Source organism: Globicephala melas, chromosome 6, assembly GCF_963455315.2.
Source record: "Globicephala melas chromosome 6, mGloMel1.2, whole genome shotgun sequence".
NCBI classification, from domain to species: Eukaryota; Metazoa; Chordata; class Mammalia; order Artiodactyla; family Delphinidae; genus Globicephala; species Globicephala melas.
This window is the reverse complement of record NC_083319.1, coordinates 51,923,776-51,946,038: the sequence shown is the minus strand read 5'-3', so window position 1 is coordinate 51,946,038 and position 22,263 is coordinate 51,923,776. Positions and strand designations below refer to the sequence as shown.

General features: G+C 43.4%; 1 protein-coding gene across 1 annotated transcript in view; it reads right to left on the bottom strand.

Moving 5' to 3' along the window:
• Positions 1-1,050: 1,050 nt before the first annotated feature.
• The window catches only part of DMRT1 (doublesex and mab-3 related transcription factor 1), a 105,570-nt gene continuing 84,357 nt past the window's right edge, over positions 1,051-22,263 (bottom strand). Inside the window, exon 5 of the mRNA XM_060299979.1 lies at positions 1,051-2,110. Within this exon, the coding sequence (XP_060155962.1) occupies positions 1,956-2,110 (155 nt within the window). The 3' untranslated portion in view covers positions 1,051-1,955. The remainder of the gene's footprint in view (positions 2,111-22,263) is intronic.

The following is a 22,263-nucleotide window of genomic DNA, read 5'->3' as shown; positions in this document are numbered from 1 at the left end:
GGCCCACTAAACAAGCCTGGTTCCCAGGGCTCCGACGGCCCAGAGTGGAGCTCCGGGCCGCAGTAGGAGGCCGGGAGGCGCAGGGCCTTCGAAACTGGAGCCCGGGCTCACCAGGGACCCAGGGGGTGCTCGGTCAGGGCTCTGAGAGCACACGCGCGCGCTTTTCCGGGCTCCGCCTGGCTTTCCAGAAACGCAGGGCCACTGAAGGGAGCTGTGCTGGGAGAGGGCACACACGCACACACACCCGTTGAAGGGGCGTGCCGAGCTTCTCCATCAAACACACCCGGCAAAATTAGTGTGTTGGGGTCATCTTGGAACAGTAGGAACTGGAAGATTCCTGGATCCGCAGAAGCCAGGATTATTCAAAGAAATAGAGGGGGCCTGGGCAGTGGGCAGCGAGTGCGCAGGTGAGCAAGGAATCTTCATCTCCAAAACGCCACCACTGACGCCTTGAAGGTGGCGTGGCGAGTCTGCGGCCCAGTCCTTCCTGGCGCGCCCGGCAGCCTCCGGAGTCGCCGTCACAATACCTACAGCTACAGCCGCCCCGAAGGGCACACGGCTGCAGTAGCAGCAGCCTGACAAGTGTGATAAAATGATCTTCCTTAACTAAACTCGTAAAGCACTGGGCAATAAAACTCAATCTTCTGTAAAATCCAATTAAGTCATTATCTGACTGATTGTATCTTTAATTGAAAACAGAAGTGACAGTAAATTTCTGTGATATATCAGGATCAATCGATACCGCTATACGATTCAGCCCCAAGAAGTGATTTATAATGTCAAACCTATATAGGTAACTCCACATTATTCTCTCTAAAACCACTGGTGGATGAAATTAAGAGTAAGTGCATTTAATAAAAAACAAGATGGTCAGGTTATTGATTACAACAGATGGGGGTGAAATCAAATAGATGTTTTCAAAGCACAGAGCGAAGAAAATACAAGTAATTTCTTTTTTCCTGTTTAATACCGCTCATCAAATATACACACAAGAAAATTCAGTCATCAATAACATTTTTATTTCAGGTACAGCCGCAACTACACAGAACAATGAATTTTTTTTAGACTAGTTTTATTTCAGGATGGCTTCTGTTACATAAGGAGTACACCACTAGCAATTTTTAACAAAAAATGAACTCAGAAATCTATAGTTACTTTTAAAGATGTACTTATCTTCAAATCAGATTACAACCTAAGGTTACAAAATAATCTAGATTGCATCCATTTTTTTTAATAGTAGAATGTGCATCATAAACTCTTATATTTTTCTAGAAACAACACTCAGGAACTCTGCATTACTAGGGTTACTTTAAATTGTATTGTTTTCAAACTACCCTTTAGAAAAGGTAGCAATTCTTAAAGTCATTAATTTTTTCTTCTATTTCAGTCACGTTTTGGATTTGAGGGGATGGGGTCGGGGCTAGGCTTTTCTAACAGCAACACAAACACACACACTATTTCTATTTAACCTTCTGCAGATTTCTAACATAATCACTAAGTCTATTCTTTTCTTCTCACCAGTCAGGAACGTGGCTAAATTTATGGTTTAGCACTTTTATTAAAATACTAAAATTCAAGAAAAGATCTGAGGCACCTAAGATTTCATTTTAAAACTGAAAGTAGTCGACACATTTAGGTGCAAATGTACTGCTTTACTTGAGTGAATTATTGTATTTCTTGAAAACTACATGTAAACCAGTGTCATAAAAAAATGAGGAACACTAATATTTAACTCCGTGAGCAAAGCACTTAATTGGTGCAGACGGCAGACACAGATAGTAAACTATTCCAAATGTCTTCTAGCCTCTGGGCTAAGCTCTAAGGAGTATAAACCAAACATCTTCTCAACAGTTAAGTTGGTGTGAGTCAAGACAAAATGTTAACAACAAACCCTGTGTATAAACGGAATAAACCTGCCACTCCAGGTGAATGGCCAAAGGCATCGGGGTGCCGGATTATTCGTCGTCCTCGATGACAGGAGTGACCGCAAAACTGCTGGGCTCCGAGGCAGACTCACATTCGAGCACTGCCTTTGAGCTGTCGTTACTAACAGAAGAGCTGGTGGAGAGGGAAACCAAGCCACAATCTTGACTGCTGGGTGGCGAGAATACTGGGAAGTGGGGAGAGACAGAGAGAGAAGAGTGCATTAAAAGTGGCTAGTCTTTCTACATTCACCGTGCAATTAGGTTCCAACAAAGAAAAAGGCGCTCTCTGCAATTTCTATTCGGAGTTGAAAGTGTTTTCATAGACACTCATTAAAATCCCCAGTGCTTCTTTAGAATAAAAAATAGTATTTCTGCACAGTATTATCTATTTAATTGAAGAGGCAAGTTAAGTAGCAGAGTTTCAATTTTATGTTCATTAAAAACAAAAAACAGTCTTCTCCCCCCTCTTTGGGGATACTATTTCCACCCTTCACTGAGCCCCACCCCTTTATGTAAACGATGCTAATCGTTTGACAAGTCTTGTCAAATGATCCATCTGACAAACTACCCCAAGCAAGACCCCACCCATGTATTTCCACCATTTGACAGGTAACCCTAGTTTCTCAGTAGCTAGCAAGTGAAAGCGATAGCTTATCAACTTTCCTGTTAGTTCTCTTGGACAGAGGGAAACAAACACTTGGGGGAAGGTGTACATACCTTTTTAAAAGCATACCTAACTTTTAAAAAGTCAAAAGCAGTAAATGGGAAGGAAACTTAAAAAAATCCAAAAATTAAAAGAAACTGAATTATACAACACTAAAACAGAAGTCAGGTAACGGTTTTAACAGCAAACCTATAAACATAAAACTCCACTAGGAATCTGACATTAAATATGAAGGATGCAAAAGTAATAATGTGTTGAACAATTTTTGCAACCTTACAAGCCACAGTAGATACAAAATTTAAGCAAAAGGGTCTCTGACCTTCTTAACCTTAGCTGAGTTTAGATCCACCCCCAGAACTCCCTTCCTGCCTAGTGTGAATGTAATTAAGGGGAAGCTGCAGTGGTAATTTCTCTCCTCATTAACTTCCTGATTGGTTTCAGCCTCAGGATTCCGCAGGGCAGTAGTTTGTCACCAATTCCAAATGGCCAATCGTTAATACTAATGTTTGTGTAACTAACTGCCAGCATCTGCCACGGCTTCTTGTACAACAATAATGGTGAAAGGGTACATTAGTGCCCCTGTGTTAATTCAGCTTGTGTTCATCAATAGGGAAATCTATGATGTAATTAGCAAAATGCATTGGGAGCTGAGTGCTGGTCATTTGTAGAGAACTAAATCATAGTAGAAGCTGTACTGGGTCCTGATGTGTTTGCCATCAATACTTATTATGTTTGGAATTTAATAAGGTATATTACCATGCTGAAAAGAGACCTTTTTACAACAGAACACTATTTACGCTTGTTATGGGTTTCGAGGTTTGCTGCAGCTAGTGGAACAACACAGAAATAAAAGAACAGAGCTGGGATTTAAGAAGCGGATCTTTAACCACTCCACTGGACCAAATTATCTGAGGAAGCCCCGTTCTTCTAATGTGACATATGGACAGACAGACAGACAGATGGACAGTTTGGGATAGCTACCTCAATATCCAGTTAGGAAAGGAATGTTCTGAAAACTTAGTAAGTTAAAAAATTTGAAAAACAGTGTGGGTAATTTCCTGACAAGCAATTTACTTTTTTTTTTTTTTTTTCCGGTACGCGGGCCTCTCACTGCTGTGGCCTCTCCCGTTGCGGAGCACAGGCTCCGGACGCGCAGGCCCAGCGGCCATGGCTCACGGGCCCAGCCGCTCCGCGGCACGTGGGATCTTCCCGGACCGGGGCACGAACCCGTGTCCCCTACATTGGCAGGCGGACTCCCAACCACTGCGCCACCAGGGAAACCCACAATTTACTTTTGATATTGGCAGTATGTGTTTAGATTTACTAAGTTAAACAAAAAGAGTACTAATTTGAACCTAGGAAACCTGAAGCTTTCATTTTCTCACTGTTCATTAAGGCTTCTTACTAAATTTGAGTTGTTATATGGATTTAAATTTCCCTGCAAATCCAAGATAATTTATGAATTGTGTTACATGCCCAAGGATGTTGTATCTACGCAGAGAGCAGACTTTGCTCTGACATCTTGTGACTATACAAGGATATGGAGAGCCAACTAAGGGCCAACCAGAGTCTGTGCGTTAATCTGCCCACCCTCATCCCCATCTCAAGCCAGTGACAGAAGGTTCTCTGTACAGAAGAGATGGAGAAGGGAGTGAACATTTACTACTTCTTGTATGTCACCTACTTTAATGAGTATGTAAATTTAACCCTCAAACCATTCACTGAGAGAATTGTTCTCCCGTTTTTACCAAGGAGGCGCTGTGGAAGCTGCCAAGGGCAGTGCAACGTTGGTCAGCCCCACCTCCTGGCTTGTTCTCACCCCTGCACCATCCCCACCCTTGGGTGTCACATTTAGTCACTGGCCACTGAACCGTCCTAATCTCTGTGTTAGTTTGAGGAGGTAAAATAACTGACCCTTGTCAACTTAATGCAGAGGCTGTAAAGGAATAGGCAAAGCGTTCTCCAGACGTGTTCTGAGCTTCTGCCTACAGTTAACAGCTGACCTAGGGATGCTCCCACCCCAGCCACAAACACCCTGCCTCCCCCATTCGGCCCAACTTGTGACTGAAAAAGGAAGGGGCGGGAATTCTGCAAAAGAAAGGACTTGGGGAGAGCCCCCCTTTTGCTCTCACTTGCCTTGTGGGTACTTTCTTGGAAAATATTCCTCTGACCTGAGGGTGTGAAGATGTGCGGAGGGTCACCTGCATAGACTAGGGAGGCTCCAAGCATACTTAATGCATGACTGCACTCCGGAGAAGATCCAAACAAATGAACTCAACCTGTTTTGCAAAATACCTGTATTTCTTTAAGCTTTTCTCCACTCAAAATTTAAATCCATGTTCATTTCACTTTTGTTAAAGGCTTCGCATCCTCTCTGAATGTTGAAGTTAGGGACAGTATCTGTTTAACTCATTTTGTGTAGCACCTCATAAAAGCAGTTCCAAGTGCATCAAAGATTTAGTGTTTATCTTAGTGACTAATGTCCAAAATTTATTTTACTATCATCCTTAAAGATGAAGGTACCCTCTTCATTTATATGCAGCTTCATTCAACTTTACTGGGGGGAAGAATAACCACCGATCATTTTAAATCATTTTATACCAATTAAAAATTAAAAAGCCAAAATTCTCTTTTTTTGCGTGTTGATTCTAATGAGCCCTGCAGAAGGGCTAATTTCAACTCAAAAGGTTCCTCTTCATTATTCTGTAAAAATGCGAATGCCTACTGTCCACGGGACTGTGGGCAAAGATACGCTGTTGGTAGCACTAGAAATTGGTTCAATCTTTCTGGACAGCAGCCTAGTGACATGTAATAAGAACTGTAAAACCGTTCATACCCTCTGACCTGGTAATTCCACTCTGGGGAATAAACCCAAAGAAAGAAAGAATAATTGGCCGGGCGATGCTCAACACACCACTATTTGCATGAGAGAGGACGTGAGTGCTTTGCTCCGGCGCTGGGGGGTGGGGTTTGGGGACGGGGGACAGGAAGCTTTCACAGGCAACAGACAATTCAGGATTATGCTACCCTGTAATCATCACTAGGCTCCCAGCATTTACAGAAATGGAAGAAATGACTTCTGGAGACCGAAGTAGAGATTTAAAAGCAAGAAAATGAAAAAAAAAAAAAAGGAAAAAGTGCCCATCTGATCTTTTTTCTTGTTACAACGAAAGGTGGGTAAACCTCTGAGGCTGACCCTGGTTTGAACCAGCAAACCCTGTATCTGTTTTCTCTCGACTAGCCTATTTGTCTACAGCAGCTAAATGGTCTTTCTTTTATTATTATTTTAAAACAAACAAAGAAACCTTACGTATAATCACTCTTACCAATGCTGAGGGGGAAAAAAAGATGATTTCAGTGATGCCATCTAACCACCAATATTCTTTTTGGAAAATATTATAGACTGCACCCCCCCCCCAAACCCACCTCTCTAAAAAACAAAACAAAACCCAATCTAACTGCTAAATCTTTTGACACTGCAAAGACCCCTGACTTTTAACTTGAATGATCTGTTAGGAGTCGGTGGACCGGAACGAACAATTCTCTTCCAGCGATGTGAGAAACAGGATATTCGTGCTTGAGAAAAAATTGTTCTTCCTCTAGATGTTAAACACTATTAAGCTCCCACTAAGAAACCATTTTAAAAATAAAAAATGCAAGTGGCATTCTTCAACTGTTAGCAACTCTTCACCTAGACACTGACAGGTCTCTTTGGTTTCCTCGAGTTTGCAAGCCTAAGAGTCTGATGAAAAGCTGATGAAAATGTCTTAAACAATGAATTCTTCCGCTTCATGATAACCATAGTGTTTGGAAATAAAATCATGTCCAATCAATACCACTTAGCAGATATTTGATGTTTCACAATAGGCTCTTTTCCAGAGTAGAACTGCTACCCTTCTCACTACCATTTAAAATAACTAGGATTATCTTAGCTGTCCGAAGCTTGGCAGGTTCAGCTTGTACTTTCAAACAGCATTAATTCTTGGCACTCAGAAGAAGGGATAAAAGGTAAAGATATGAATGGAGATCTTTATTCCACCTGATCTATCAAGGATTAGCTCATTCTTTTCCAGTCCATGCCTGCACGCTAGTGAAGAGGAAGGCTAAGCTGTAACTGATGTAATTAGAAACCACAAGCTGAGAATAAAATAGCCCTTTATTAATCGCCCCCATTTACTATAAATTTACCAAAAACATAATAATCTTTGAAACAATTAAATGTGTTTTTGTCCACCTGTGTGTAATCAAAAGCGTAGTGGCTAGAGAGAGAGTCTGGTTAGGATTACGCTTTCCCTGAAAACATTACCTTAATTGCCAGTCTAAAATCTAACAGCAGTTTTGAGAGGGGCCAGCCCAGCCCTGTGCACAGTGTAGGGAGAAGTGGCCAAGCCATCATAAAGGAGAGCTCCTGTGGATGGAAAGAGGCGCGTGATCAGTGCCTCCTCCTTGATCCTGCTGCCACAGCCTTGGCAAGCTCTAGGAAAAGCCACCTTACGGACAAGGTGAACCGATAACAGAAAGCACGTATTTAACCACTATCAACACTGCCTCTTTCTCTCTAAATTTCATGTGTAACACGGATACAACACAAGATAACACTAGAACTTCTTAATTCTCAAAACAAACAGCAGCCTATCAAGCTTCCTTTGGCAGCCCCTGGGAGACAGTGTGAGGACCGGGGCTCACAGGCTGGCCCTGCTGGAACTGCAGACTGCTACCCTGCTGCTCAAGGAACGAGGGGATAACGCACCCCACCTACCACCTTACCACCTACGGAGTTCAACGGACACACGAAGGGAAGAATGCACACAAAAAGGGAAAAGAGAAGGGACCCCGTTCAGCCTTCCACCTCACCTGGGACGCGGGCAGGATTACCTCGGGTGCAGGCATTCCTCCTCTTCCCCCCACCCCCACCCTCCACGACAGATTCTTCTGGACCACGGCAGGGCAGCTGCTGGGATCCCACACTCCCCGTTTATTCCATGGGGGGCGGGGGCGGGTCCCCAAAACTACTCGAGTCTCAAAGCAAGCACGTGAATAAGTGATGTGCCTGTGACAGCTGCCCTACCCTGGCAGGGACTCACACCCTGAGCATGTCGTCAATCCTCACCTCCCCAGAACCCTCTTGTCTACTGGCAGTGGTAATGCTCCTGGGTGCTCCCTCACGCCCAAAGTGGCACCGTGAGCTGTGGAGCCTTTTCTCACTGATATTTCTTCTTGCACTCCTTCTGAACTGAGCAAGTGCGTATGTGACGGGTAATTCCTTATGACTGGCTCAGCTGACATGTGTCATCCATGAAGGCAGCACTGGAAACACACAATCCCAGATTCAAAGATCCTCTAATTCACTGTGTTTTAACCAAAATATACTCAGTAACAAAACCTAAACATAGTGTGGCCTTTTCTTCACTTTCATGACAACATTCTGAGACAAATCGTCACACTGACTAATTCTGCTCTATTTTCCTCATCACTGAAATAACCACAACACCGACCTTGAAGAAATCCCCTAAACTACCTGGGCAATGAACTTAAACACCAGTTTCCTCATCTGTAAAATGAGGCCAACAACAGGTCACTGTGATCATCACTGAGTACATAGTAGTTTCTTTACTTCCTTTGTCTTCCATTTCAGTGTCTTCACGTTAGAAGATCCTTGTCTTTGAAGGTGCCAGCATCCAATCAGTATTTAGTACAAGATCTGTTCCCTCCAGGCCACACATAGTGTGCCTTGAGAGAGCCAGGAACCAGGGATATCCATTTTACTTCACTTGGGGCCTACATGACAGCCAGAGTGTCAAATCCAGGAGGCAAATGACCTGGTCCTCATTTGGACAACAGGTCCCTCGTTACATAAGCTCTGGCTTTTTCATTTTTTGAGAAGAGGTGTCCAATCAAAATGAAGCAGCAGAATACCTCTGGACATACCAGACCAAAAATAGTGTTGTTATCCAATGATCAAGCCAACCCTTCCTTCAGGCAGCAGTATTTGAAAGCAGGAAGAATCTTCCTTTTGAGCCTAAGTTTGTCCTAAAAGTTGAAAACTCTGGGAAGTACTAGGTACAGGCTTCAATGTCCCCAAAGAAGTAGGGGTCTCATTGTTCCTAATCTACAACTATTGGGTACCTGGAGCCCTGATGGGATGAGGCTTGCTGGGGTACCAGAAGCTGACCTTCAGTCACAAGGCGACAAAGCAGGGCTAGGGCAAGGTGTATGGGTGTTGCCAGAAGACCCTCTCTTACTATCCGAAGACCTTGGGCAAGTGCCTTACCCTCTCCATGCCTCTGTCTCCTCAGCTGTACAATGGGGACACAGTACAGCACTTAGGATGGTTCCACACCGAGCTTTGGGGCCCCATTAAGCCCGATGCATCTGAAAAGCCCACACTACCATTGTACACAGCTGTACCATTTGGTCACCCACATGTGTGTCCCACAGACGCAGCACCTCAGCACTGGATGTGGTCCAAACTGAGCTCTATTCCTAGCATCACTCCCCTCAGCTGCCCCCATCTATACCCATCCTGCCCTGCTTAGTCTTTCTTGAGCGCTTGTCATCTCTGGTCCAGCTTCTCCTCTCTGAAGAGGCAGACCATTTTCCCACCACATATGTGTACTGACAAGGGCAGGAAGGCTGAGGGGGTCCTGCTCCCGGGCCAAGCTCCCAACAGTGGCCACCTGAGAACACGTGTGGAAAGACCATGAGCTCTGCCGTCAGACGTGGCACCTCAGTAAACACCTCTGAGCATCAATTTCTCTCACTGTAAAAGGAGGTAATAATGACGCATTTCACAAAGTTGCTCCGAGGATAGAAGAGATGATAAATGACAAAATCATGTGTAAACGTGAAGACTCCTCTCCCCTGGCCTGAGTCTGTGCACTTCCCTAAGGAAGGAGTGTGATTTAGTCTCTGTCCTCCACTGCCTAAGACAGGACCAAGAAATTAGTAAGACTTTTATTAAACACTGGTTGGGAAAGAAAAAAAAAAGAGTTAGTGTCAACACAGCTCAAGCCTCCCTGAATGTTTTCAGATAAGTTTCAGTTTCAGTGTTCAGAGAAAGGTGACCTTTACTTTATTCGTCCTTCGTTACACAGCAGAAGGCTAAAAGTGAAGATGAATTCCGAACTGAAACCCAAGCCTGTTATATTGTGTTTTCTCCCGGGACTTCAGGTACACATGACATTACCTGAGGCCGGGCCAAAGGGGAAGGGACTTGGCTGAACCAGCAGAGCAAGGGGAACCTCCTCGAGAAAGAAACAGAAAGTCTATTGGATAAAACACTAACACCTGGTAAACTGAAATTCGGCCAAGAACATCTACTGTACACTACCTAGCACAGTGCAGTGTACCCAGCAGGTGCTTAATAATGGATAGGGGAGTGAGAAAGCCCATGGAATGTGGTCTTCACAAGACATGCTGCCACCACAAAACAGGGCTACCCCACACACTGGCAAAGAGAGTCTCAAGTCTAAAGCCAGTTTTGACGATTTTAAAGTGCAAAGGCTTTGTCTAATTTTGTCTGTATTTATTGGAAGGACTCTGGGCACCGACACAAGGAGAAAAGCCACATCAAACACACCCTGAGGCGTGACCTCAGCCAGAGAGCCTGGTTCTGGACGAGTCCGCAGGACCACGTGCCTTGGGGACTCTGCAACGCAAACCACATATGGTACCATGGCTGGGTGGTCACAGGTGCAACTGCATTTGAAAACAGAGTTTAAACAGGTGTGTGATCATCTCAGAAACCAAGGCAGACCAGGCTAACAAGAGGCTCCACGAGTCACCTCTGGTAGAGAGTTCTCATTTGATTCTGGGAAAGCGGTTTTCTCAGATACAAAAGAAATCAAACCCGCAAAGCAGGCCGTGGCATTCGCCAGCCTAGAAACTAGGTTGGCTCTGTCCAGATATTTTGCAACAAGAGACATTTTTAAAGTAGCTTTGCTGAGAGTTTCCTTCACACTGAGAAGAAAGAATCACAGATGCTTCAACCTTAAAGGGTAATGTGTGATGAAAATCTCCACCTTCATGGGACTCTTGTTAAGACTAAGAAAAAAGATTAACGTTTTGGAGTCAACACCACTGCCAGGAGAGCCAGGCATGAGGAGAGGGAATGCAGCTGCTTTCTCACCTGGGGCCCGAAATCAGCTCGGTTTCCAGCTAATCCACCAGCCTGCAGTCAGCCTTTCACTGTGGAATTACATCATCTCTGATAAAACATGCTGCTTAACAAAATATGTAAGCTGTGCAGCTTCAGCCGTATGGCTTTGAGGAACTCTTTCACGGAAGCAACCTAAGTGTCCATCGACAGATGAATGGATAAAGATGTGGCACATATATACAATGGAATATTACTCAGCCATAAAAAGAAACAAAACTGAGTTATGTGTAGTGAGGCGGATGGACCTAGAGCCTGTCATACAGAGTGAAGTAAGTCAGAAAGAGACAAACAAATACCGTATGCTAACACATATATATGGAATCTTAAAAAAAAAAAAAAAGGTTATGAAGAACCTAGAGGCAGGACGGGAATAAAGACACAGACCTACTAGAGCATGGACTTGAGGATATGGGGAGGGGGAAGGGTAAGCTGTGACAAAGTGAGAGAGTGGCTTGGACATATATACACTACCAAACGTAAAATAGATAGCTAGTGGGAAGCAGCCGCATAGCACAGGGAGATCAGCTCCTGCTTTGTGACCACCTAGAGGGGTGGGATAGGGAGGGTGGGAGGGAGGGAGACGCAAGAAGGAGGAGATATGGGAACATATGTATATGTATAACTGATTCACTTTGTTATAAAGCAGAAACTAACACACCATTGGAAAGCAATTATACTCCAATGAAGATGTTAAAAAAAATTCAGATACTTTGCAATGAAATGAATAAAAGAGAAAGTTCACAAGCCATTTCACAAGTAGAACTTGTGTAAAAGTTGCAGCTTATAATTTGAAAAGAAATACTGTGCCCCAAATGATATGCTAGTAGCAGGGTAGAAGACTGTGTCCAGTAAATTATTTTACTTTTACTATCAGGAGATGATGCCTTCTTCAAAAAAAAAAAAACAAACGCAAAACTCCACCAGTATTGGCTATTAATACTATGCCAACTTTTCCTTCTCTTTCTTTCTAACTAGGGTTACAGGAAATTTAAAATGAGTAATTATTAGTATTTTTCTCTGGTACAGAAGAAGGAAGCGAACACCAGGACACATTTAAATAACATATACCAGATGAAATCAATCAGGATAGAAAATTCCAGGCATTTCCAGACAGGAGAATACATGCTTACTCAGTCACACAGGTTGTTTTACCTCCTAATTACAACACAGCCATCATGGGTGGGTAAGATAGTTCAGATTACAGACTCAAGAATACGCTCTTTTGGAACGGTCCCTGTTAAGGGTGAAGAGAAACAAGAAAGTAGCACAAACTATGCTTTTCCTAAAGAGTATTTACACACTTTGCATAAGACCCCAACTGCTAAAAAAACAAATCATATATGTCTTTCTTAAAACATTTTTCTATTTGTTTAAAATGCCTTCTGTTCAACTAGATCCCAAGAAGGGACTTCGGTGCTAAAGAGGTTTAATCTGTGGGTGATATAAGGCATTCAGGGAATGTGATTGTGCCCTCCCCTCTCCAGGGGTTTATGGTATTTTTTAATTGTTTCAGGAGAGAAGACCTCACGTCTTGACAAGTATTTTAGTTTGCTTTCAAGAAAAGATTTTCCTTCTTCCCCCCAACTACATCCTGTCTGAAACTAAACTTAACTGTAGCCTTTTTTTAGGGACTTCTCAGAACAACCCATGTTCTCTTTGGGTGAGAAGCTTCTGGGCAGGACCTGCTGGTGCTGGTCAACCAAGCTCAGCTCTGAACTAAATGAAGGAAACCAACACTGGCAGGTATTTATCAAAGTATAAGACGACCTTCATTTAATTCTTCCTCCCAATGGTCAAAAAAATTGGTCTCCTTTCAGGATTTTGTTTTCTGCTTAAGGAAATTTTTTTTTATTGTGGTAAAATACACATAATGTAAAATTTACCATTTTAACCACTGTGAAGTGTACAGTTCAGCAGTATTAAATACATTCACGATGTTGTGCAACCGTAACTACCCAACCATCTCCGGAACTTTGTCACCTTTCCAAACTGAAACTCTGCACCTATTAAACAATAACTCCCCCCATTCCCTCTGCCCGGCCCCCGGTAACCACCCTTTTACTTTCTGGTTCTATGAATCTGACTACTCTAGGTACCTCATATAAGTGGAAGCATACAGTATTTGTCTTTCTGTGACTGGTTTATTACATTTAGCATAATGTCTCCAAGGTTCATCCATGTTGCAGCGTGTGGCAAAACTTCACTCCTTCTTCAGGCTGAATAACATTTCATTCTAAGTACAGCCCACATTTTGTTTACTCAGGCATTTATCAGTGGACATATGGGTTGTGTCTGCCTTTTGGCTCTTGGGGACAATGCTGGTTATGAACCCTGGTGTTCAAATATCTGTTCAAGTCCCTCTTGTCACTTTTTTTGTGTGTATACCCAGAAGTGGAATTGCTGGATCATATGTTAATTCTATTTTTAAGTTTTTGAGGAACCACCATACAGTTCTCCACAGCAGGGGCACCATTTTACATTCCCACCAGCAATGTACAAGGGTTCCGATTCTCCACATCTTCAGCAACACCGGTTATTTTCTGGGGTTTTTGTTTGTTTTTTAATAATAGCCATCCTAAGGGGTGTGAAGTGTGGGATTTTGTCTTTTGATCCTTTTACACTAATCCTTTCCTGCACCGCATCCTCTCTTCCCCAACCCTGACCTACCACCCAGTCTCTGTTTTATCATCACCAAACTTAAGTGAAGAACTGGCCCACTGCCCACTCCTCACTGGGTTATGCCTGGCAAACTGGTAGCTGTTTCACTCCCAGAAAAGCTTTCTCAAGGTCACCCATAGCCTGCTAGTCCCCAAAGCCAATGGCCTGTTGCAGTCTTTCCCTCTTTGCTCAAAACCACTGACACCTAACATGTCCTCTCCCCTTCATCCCCCTCAGCTGCCCTCCAGGCTTTCTGCCCCCCTGGACCATCCTTCCCCAACACCAACCCTAGACACAGACTCTCCAAACTACTCCACTTGGTCCTCTCATCCACATAAGCTTTAAACATCACCTCCTTGCAAATGACTTCACGATTCCTATCTCTTGCCCCGATTTCTCACTGAGAACTACTTCTATATATGAAATATTGGCTGAACATCTCCACCTGGGTGAGTTTCCTGCAATGGAACCTCACCTGTTTAGAACTGAACCCACCATCTTCTCCTCTCTTGGGTCCTGCGCATGCCCACATCACCTGCAGCTCAGGCTCTCTCAGACCCACCCCCCAACCTAAGCCACTGTTCTGTCCCCCTCTCTTGAACTGCACAGAGCCCTCCTGCATCTCCCTCCCTTCCGGTTACCTTCATCTGCTAGCATCTGGTTGCCCTGTCCAGTCTTTTCTACTTCATCTTAATTTATCCCAGTATGGCCAGTTAGTTATTCTTCCAGAAGCATATCTCTAACAAGATGTTTCTTTCTAAATAAACACCTATGGAGACTTCTGAAGAGCTGAGAGTACAAAAATAGATCTCTATGACAATGAACCTGAACCCTCAAGAAAGGTTCAGCATACTGAAGGCGAGAAAGAAGGGAATCCATTTTGTAAACGTCTGTCATCAGAGAGTGGGAGGCAGAGAACTTTGGCAATCACAGGAGGAATTATGAGTTGTTTGGAAAATTCATTTATGCAAAAGAGATCACTGTTCAGTGATGGCAAGTTAATGTGACCTCATGAATCTATCCTTAAACTCAGTCCTTGGATGGATGTAACTTCACTCTGGACACTGACAGAAATACCAGAAGGACAGAATCTGGAAGACTGAACAGTATACAGACATTTTTTTCTCCAGAACAAAAGAAGCTTATAAAACTGCGACCTTAAAAAAAAATAGGTAATATGGTGTCGTTGGACAGATTTTGCATAGATTGCTTTCATTATTGTTGATTGGTTGATGACTGACTGACTGACTAACTGAAGATGTGACAACACAATAAATAAAGTTGATTCTACAGATGGACATACAACTCTGGCCCCAACAATGAGCCAATCCACATTCTTCTCAAGCACACCTGAAACATTAATACAAAATGACCACGTACTGATCTACAAAGCCAAGTCTCCACAAATTTCAAAGACGCGTATCTTTCAAACCTTTGAAGTCTTGCAGATTTAAGTCTGTAGTCTATCAGAGTAACTACTAAGAAAAAAACCTTTCAGCTTTAAAAAAATGATAAAGAAGAATATAAATTTCACTGACTCTGACTAACCAACAGGCCAGCATTTGGCCACAACATAATTGATCGCACCCTTAGTGCTACTGTTGAAAGCAGTTAAGAGCCCAGGCACTGATTCCGACCCACACACTCCTCCTCGATCCCACATTCCAAGTAGATCAGGTATTTTCACACTTGGTTCATCTTCAGTGAAGACTGTAATTAAATCTTTAATTTGAAAACAAGAGCGAAAGTCCGGCACTCGCAGCATTACTGGCCGCCCTCAAAGCTTAGAGCAAAGGGCAACCAAGTACCAAATGGCGACCTCTGCTCCTTCAAGCTCAAGGAACCTGCTCATTGCAGAAGGCACCAGCTCATCTCAAAACTGGCAAATTTACATGTGGAAATGCTTTCCACAGTTATCTGCAAGCTTCCTGGGGATCAGAAACATTATTTAAATTACATCAACTGTCAAGTTTATGTGCTGCCTAGCCTTTTGATTACACCGTAATTTTGAAAGCGTAAGTTTCAGAACATGCTTTGTTTCATATTCAAGGTGTTGGAAGAGACCTCTTAGGGAGCTGAGTGCCCAGGAACACAATGACTACCGCTGGTCCTCTTTATGTCTTAACACTCTTCTCAAGCATTAAAGAAGGCAGTGTGGTGTCAACTGGTTACTTAATTCATGGAATATGTCCTGAGCATCTGCTCTGTGCCCAGCACCATCGTAGATGAAGCGAATACAGCCATGAATAAAACAAGTCTCTGTTCTCATAGGGAAAAAACCAGGGACACCTGTAATCAGAGACACCTGGGAGCAGATTCTTACTGGTGATGTGACTGTGGGCAATAACTGAACACTATACACCTCAGTTCTGGACATTCGTTCATGGAAAACAATAATGTTAAGGGCTGTCGTCATTACAACTAAAATGTATTCAGTCAACACTATTCCTTCCTCTGCTTTTCCCTTTCCATAATAAGGGAGCAGTAAGTACTTCACAGGTACACCGGGCACCATCTGAAGCAAAATCAGGAGGAAGGTGAATTGTTTCTCAGTTACCCTTTTACCTGACCCTTTGCGCCTCCCTCACCTCTGTGCACTTCTTTTCTGTTCTTAGGTATCCGGTGCTCCCTGATCCTCTCCCCTGGTCTCCTCTCTGCCAAATGACACCTTACCCCTCCCCCCAACCCCTCCAGACACAGTTCTATTCTCTCAGTTTACTGCTTACTCTCTCAAGAGTTTACTCTTGATGAAAGGCATCCAGTTAAACTACTTCACTCAAGAGGTGAACTCAGGCTTCGGGCTCTAACCTCCTGTTGGTATCCTCATTTCAAAGCGGTGGCTTCTGGACATTGCAGAGATGTCACCTTTTGGGGCAGAGCAAATTTCTAAAGTGTTGCCTATACCACTCAGTATACAGAAGGTACTGCTATTAAGTGGGTGGATCCTAGAGTTTTACTTTTACTATGTCAGGTTTCCATAATTTAGGGAAAAGACGCATCCTTGCTGAGTAAGGTTCTGGTCCCAGCCTGGTCTGCATCCCCACCCTAGAATGGTGTCACAGCCTTTCAAAGTATCTATCTACCAGTACGAGAATCTCAAGGTGATAATCAGCTTCCCCTCCGCTTGCTTTCCAGGAGCTTAATTAGAATGTAGTCCTGGGCTAACCAGAAAACGGCTGGTATTTAAAGAACTGACATTATAAGACTGTTATTTTCGGCTAACAGCAAGTCTCATGTTTTCTAGTGCTTCCATGAGGCTCCAGGATTGTACGTGTCAGAGCAGAGAATAAAATGAACTTCTAATTATTTCCGTTAGGAAATATTGCTATTTGTAACACTGAACCAGATAAAATTGTGAGAAAAACAAAAGACACCAACATTAGCATTAGCTAATGAATGTGGTTGGTGGTTATGGGGGAAATTTTTTATAGTGCTCAACCAAGGTCATCCATTTATTCAAAAAGTCCTTAGAACCTTTTGTGAAAAAACAGACTATCAGGTATCACAGGTTTTCATTTGCTTTAATAAACATGTACTGTTTTCATAGTAATAAAAAGTGATATAAAAGACAGAAAGCAAGGATAAAAGGAAATCAAAGAAAACAGGCCACCGCCGGGAGCACCGCTCTCTGCTCCTGCACTGTAGGAGTAAACTGCTTTCTTTATTGAGTGCAGGCTGGCAGACCCTAGGGCAATGAAACAGGACTCCTTAGGAAGGATGGACTACCAGCCCCAGCAGGAGCTGCTAAGTGCTGACTTAGGTAAGCAGGCCTGTGAAATGAGGTTCAGCCCACATTATTTATTAGCATAATAATTAATAATCATTGCTATCATTCACTGAGCCCCTATCATGTTCCAGGCATTGTACTTATCGTCTCCACAAAAACCCTTTGGGGAGGTGGGCATTAATATCCTCATTTGGCAAAGTTAAAAAAATTGAGGCTCAGAGAGGGTGATTCACATCCAAGGTCACACAAGTGCTGAGAGTCAGAGCCAGACTCTGTACTCAGGACTTGAACCTGGGACTGTCCGCCACAAGGCCGCGGTACATTACGATGGGTTTACCGGTTTGATTTCTCACGCGGGCTACTCTGCTGACACGACCCAGGGAGCCCTCTGCCATGAGCCCTCCGCTTCTTCATATTCACAAAGTTGCTGCCCAAGCTCCCCTCCAGAAAGCCATGATTTTGCTGAAGAAGACAGCTTTGAAGCCCAAGCATCACCTGAGCTGCAGGTTTGCCTTTTGAAAATGAATCCAGGAAAGTAGCTACCCAGGGGGTCCCAACTCCCACATCTTTTCAATCTACTTTCCGAGCAAAAGAGATTTCAGGGACCCAACATGTAATTCGGTGGAGTGAAGGGCTGGGGAAAGGTATCCATTTGCTGCCTATCAGGTGTTTCAGAAAGTAAAGTAGGAGACACTTGGGAGAACCCTGCAGCCTCTTCAAAGGCGACCCCCTGTTGCAGAGCCTTCTGAGCTCTGAAACAGCAGAGCACAGAGGAGGGAGGGTCTCTCCTGGGCCAGCAGGGAGGCTGCCAGGGGCCGTGGGGGGATGCTGACTTCTACCAAGACCCCCAGGCCTCTGCTAGGAGAGTAGGAAACAGAACCATAGGATCTGGGAATCTGAGAGCAACCAGACACCAAGATGTCAAAAAGAGTGATATCAAAAAAAGGGGTCTTAGGGACTTCCCTGGTGGTCCAGTGGCTAAGACTGCATGCTCCCAAGGCAGGGGGCCCAGGTTCGGTCCCTGGTCAGGGAACCAGATCCCGCATGCTGCAACTAAAGATCCCGCATGCCACAACTGAACGATCCCAATGCCGCAATGAAGAGCCCATGTGCCGCAACTAAGACCCGACGTGGCCAAATAAATAAACGTTTTTTTAAAAAGGGGGTCTTATTTTTCCCAAGTTACATTGGCCTGAGGAGAAGAAAGGGGCACAGAAGACCCCTACTCATATAAAAGTGTTACTTTTCCCTTCATCTGATTTAAGATAATGATGATGAGTTCAGCAAAGTGCACACCTGGAGGAAGGACAGCAGGGTGTAGGTGGGCTCCCAGGTGGATCCTTCCCATAGGCCTCACGTTCACTAAGCACAAAGGGGCACAAGAGGGCTGAATTCTGGGCCGATCCACACAGGAGAGTTTTCAGAGTAGATAAGTAATTACCCAATTCCACCTCCTATGACCTTCCATGAAGGCAGGATAGAGACAGTGAAAAATGAACCAGTCACCCCAGCAAGCTCCAGCACCTCCCGGTCAGCAGTATCAAGGGCTCCTGATACATCTAACAGAAACGCCACAGGGCCTGACCGGGGCCACCAGCGGGAAACCCTATCCATCAGCAAAGCTAACACAGTCCAGTTCAGGCTCAGATCTAAAACCAGAGCATCGGGACGGTTAGCAGTACAGTAACACACTCCTGGATTCTACGGAATTTGTAAAACTAGACAGTCCCTTGGGCGAGTCATGTTTGGAGCCTCAGTTTCCACATCTATAAAGTGAGGGGGTTGAGCTCAGTGGCTTCAAACTGCTCTCTCAGAACTAAAATTCTTTGTGTTAACGACTTCTGAAATTTCCATTTCTTTTAAGCTCTAAAGGCTTAAGTGCCTACTTAAAGTCAGAGTTAATCAAGTACAAAACAGAACTAATTCAGTATCAAGTGATTACTCCTGAAGATATGGAGACCTTTCTTCCCTAGTGGAGACATTAACATTCTCTCTGTCAATAATGTACTAAGCTTTTCCCAGTCACTGGGATTCAGCCACTGAACAGGAGGTTCACCTCCTCCGTCTCTGTGCTGATACAGAAGAGGACCTTCCGGTGACATGTGACAGCCTCTGCCTCACAATCAATCGCTGACTTTGTTGGGAGACTTGGCTGAAATCTGATCATTAGCTAACTTTTCACAATGAATTTCCTAACACTATAATTTATTTGATATCTCGATTGGCTCAGTCTATGAATCCAGTCCTTAGAAGAGTGTCAATCACTGCTTTTTTGTGTGAATCTGAACTATTGCCCAATACGACCTTGCAGACCTGGACACACGCCTATTACAGAGAGAGGACACATCTTCAACTTTTCTTACAAAGGAGACAGCAGTGGAAATATAACTGTCCCCCACGCTATGTCAACAAGAAAGCAGGCAGAATTGCCTTCTCCTGTTTTTTGGTCTGTTTTCTCCAAGACGAGATCCTCTAGTAAGGAGAACTCAGCTACAAGAGATGGAAACTGTTAGTCCTTCCAAGCACCTCTGCTTGTGCATATGAGCTGGTGTTTCTATAGGGAGACTGACTGGGATTCAGCACAAGTTGGCTGTTAGGGAGGATGGACTACACTGGAGGGGCTTGTCTTGCAACCCGTGTGACCTGCTCTTGTACTCAGTTTGTGGGGAGAGGAGGGAGAAGTGGTGGATGAAATGGTCCAGCCACTAGGCATCTCAGGCACTGTCCAGATGCTGGCTGAGGGTACCTCCCTTACTGCAAGGTCTCTCAAGAGGTACTCTGGCTTCCTGATGGAAATAAGACCCACTGGACTCCACTGTCCACCCACCAGATAGACAACAATGTATATATTCAAATACCACACTAGCAGAGGTTTGGGAGAAAGTGGTACTTTCATGCACTGCTGCCAGGAACGTAAACCAGTGCAGCCAGTCTTGGGGGGTAATTTGGCAGCATTTAACACAATCTAGAATGCAGGCTTCTTTGAAATGTCCCTTCCTAGCATCTCCCCAGAAAAACACCAGCACCTGTGTACAAGGAGACTGCAGCATTTAAAGCATGATTGTCAATAAAGAAGGAAATTAACCAATAAACTATGATCCTTCCAAACTTTGAAATAGTACGTGCCAGTTAAAAAGAACAAAGTAGATCTACATGCACCAACATGAAAGGTCTTTAAGACCAACTGCTGATTGAAAAAAGTAGATTTGAACAACCATCTGTTCACTATGATGACCCCCCTTACGTTAAAAAGCCAAGCAAACTATGTATTTCTACAAAAACACATATCCTCATAGCAAAAAGTCTGAAATGACATATTAAGAGTTTAGCTCTTGATGCAATTGTTAAAATAAGTGAGATAAGGGAAGAGTAGGCCATAGCACAGTTCACACACCAAGATTACAACTGGCGGAAGAATACGCATGTGTATTCAAAAAATAAACCTTGTCAGGAATTACAGAGAAAATCAAAACAGCAATGTTCTATCCAGTTAAGAAAAAAAAAAGTTATTTTAACTGTACATTCAGAATCATGTTCTTAAAAACCAGTTTTCCAAAGTTATTTTTGGAAATAACTTTTTTCTCTTTTAAATCTCTGACTTAAAGAGTGCTTTTTAGATGAACAAAGTACAAAAGACAGCTGTATAGCAAGTTTCATCTTGATGGGAGTATGAAATGGCTGACTGCAAACTAGAATGAAAGAAAAAACACACATTAACTACAGTAGTTATATTGTTCATATAAACTAATTAAACTATTTTGATTTTTGAAACTTTTACTTCGCAAAAGATCTAACTCACTGATAAAATGTGCAGTGGGTATCATTATTATTCCCAATTTGTTTTAATACAGCAGGTCTTTATCAGAGGACAGTTCCTTAGGTTAAGTTAGTCATTTTCGGGTGTGTACATTAGGCCACTAGTTTACTAAATTATCTTGTTAATAAGTAGTCATACACCTTCCAAAGCAAACAACTGACAACTAGAATAAAAATATACTATAATGTCTATGTTTGAAACATTATAAAATAGCAACGTTTTGTGACACATACCATGTTATTATAAGTATGTGATATTATGAGAGGGTCACAAATATGGTATTTGGAATAAAGCCAAATTTAAAGCACTTCAGTAACAACCAAGGTGCTTGAAGTAGACTTGGTTCCATGTATACAAAAGAGGTGGTTATTTACAAAAGAGTGATTTGAGAATCAGAGGAAAAGAGATCCTGTCCCTAAAATATGCCTGCCACCCAAGGACCAAAATATCTGAAATTCCACCATTAAAGATTCATTTCTTCAGAATAAAAACTGATGTTCTTTTAAAATGCAAATACTGAGGAGGACTAAGACAGAAAATCAGTATTATTTTACCATGTTATTTATCAAATTGGTTTTTCTCAAAAGGGGCACGGGCAGGGCCTCCCTGGTGGCGCAGTGGTTGAGAGTCCGCCTGCCGATGCGGGGGACGTGGGTTCGTGCCCCGGTCCGGGAAGATCCCACATGCCGCGGAGCGGCTGGGCCCGTGAGCCATGGCCGCTGAGCCTGCGCGTCCGGAGCCTGTGCTCCGCAACGGGAGAGGCCACAGCAGTAAGAGGCCCGCGTACCGCAAAAAAAAAAAAAAAAAAAAAAAGAGGCACGGGCAAGAGGGGAGTAGGCTACAGAAGTAAGAAAAAGTCCACATGTATGTGTGGACTTACTGCGAGGATACTGGAGGAGAAATGACAAAAGTGCAACACTACTAATCATTCCCTTTCACTCCTGGAATTGGTCCTGCCTGGAACACTTTCAACCGTAACCTTTCTAAGAATTCTGGCAGGCTCAAAACCAATCCGGGACATTCAGTTAAGAAGACCATGGAATTAATGAAAAACCGATACAAGTTACTACAATTTATTAAGCCCTAACCATGTGCCATATGCAGTGCTATGCCCATTATATACATTACTTATTCACACTAAAAAGAAACTTCATGAAATGCATACTATCACCTCCAACTTACAGATGGAAAAAGTAAGGTTTAGAGAGAGGAAGACACCTGCCCAAGGTCATGTGGCACTAAGTGACAACCCAGGTTTGGGAGACACCAAACTCAATGCTCTGAACCATTATGCAAATATACAAAGGAAAATGA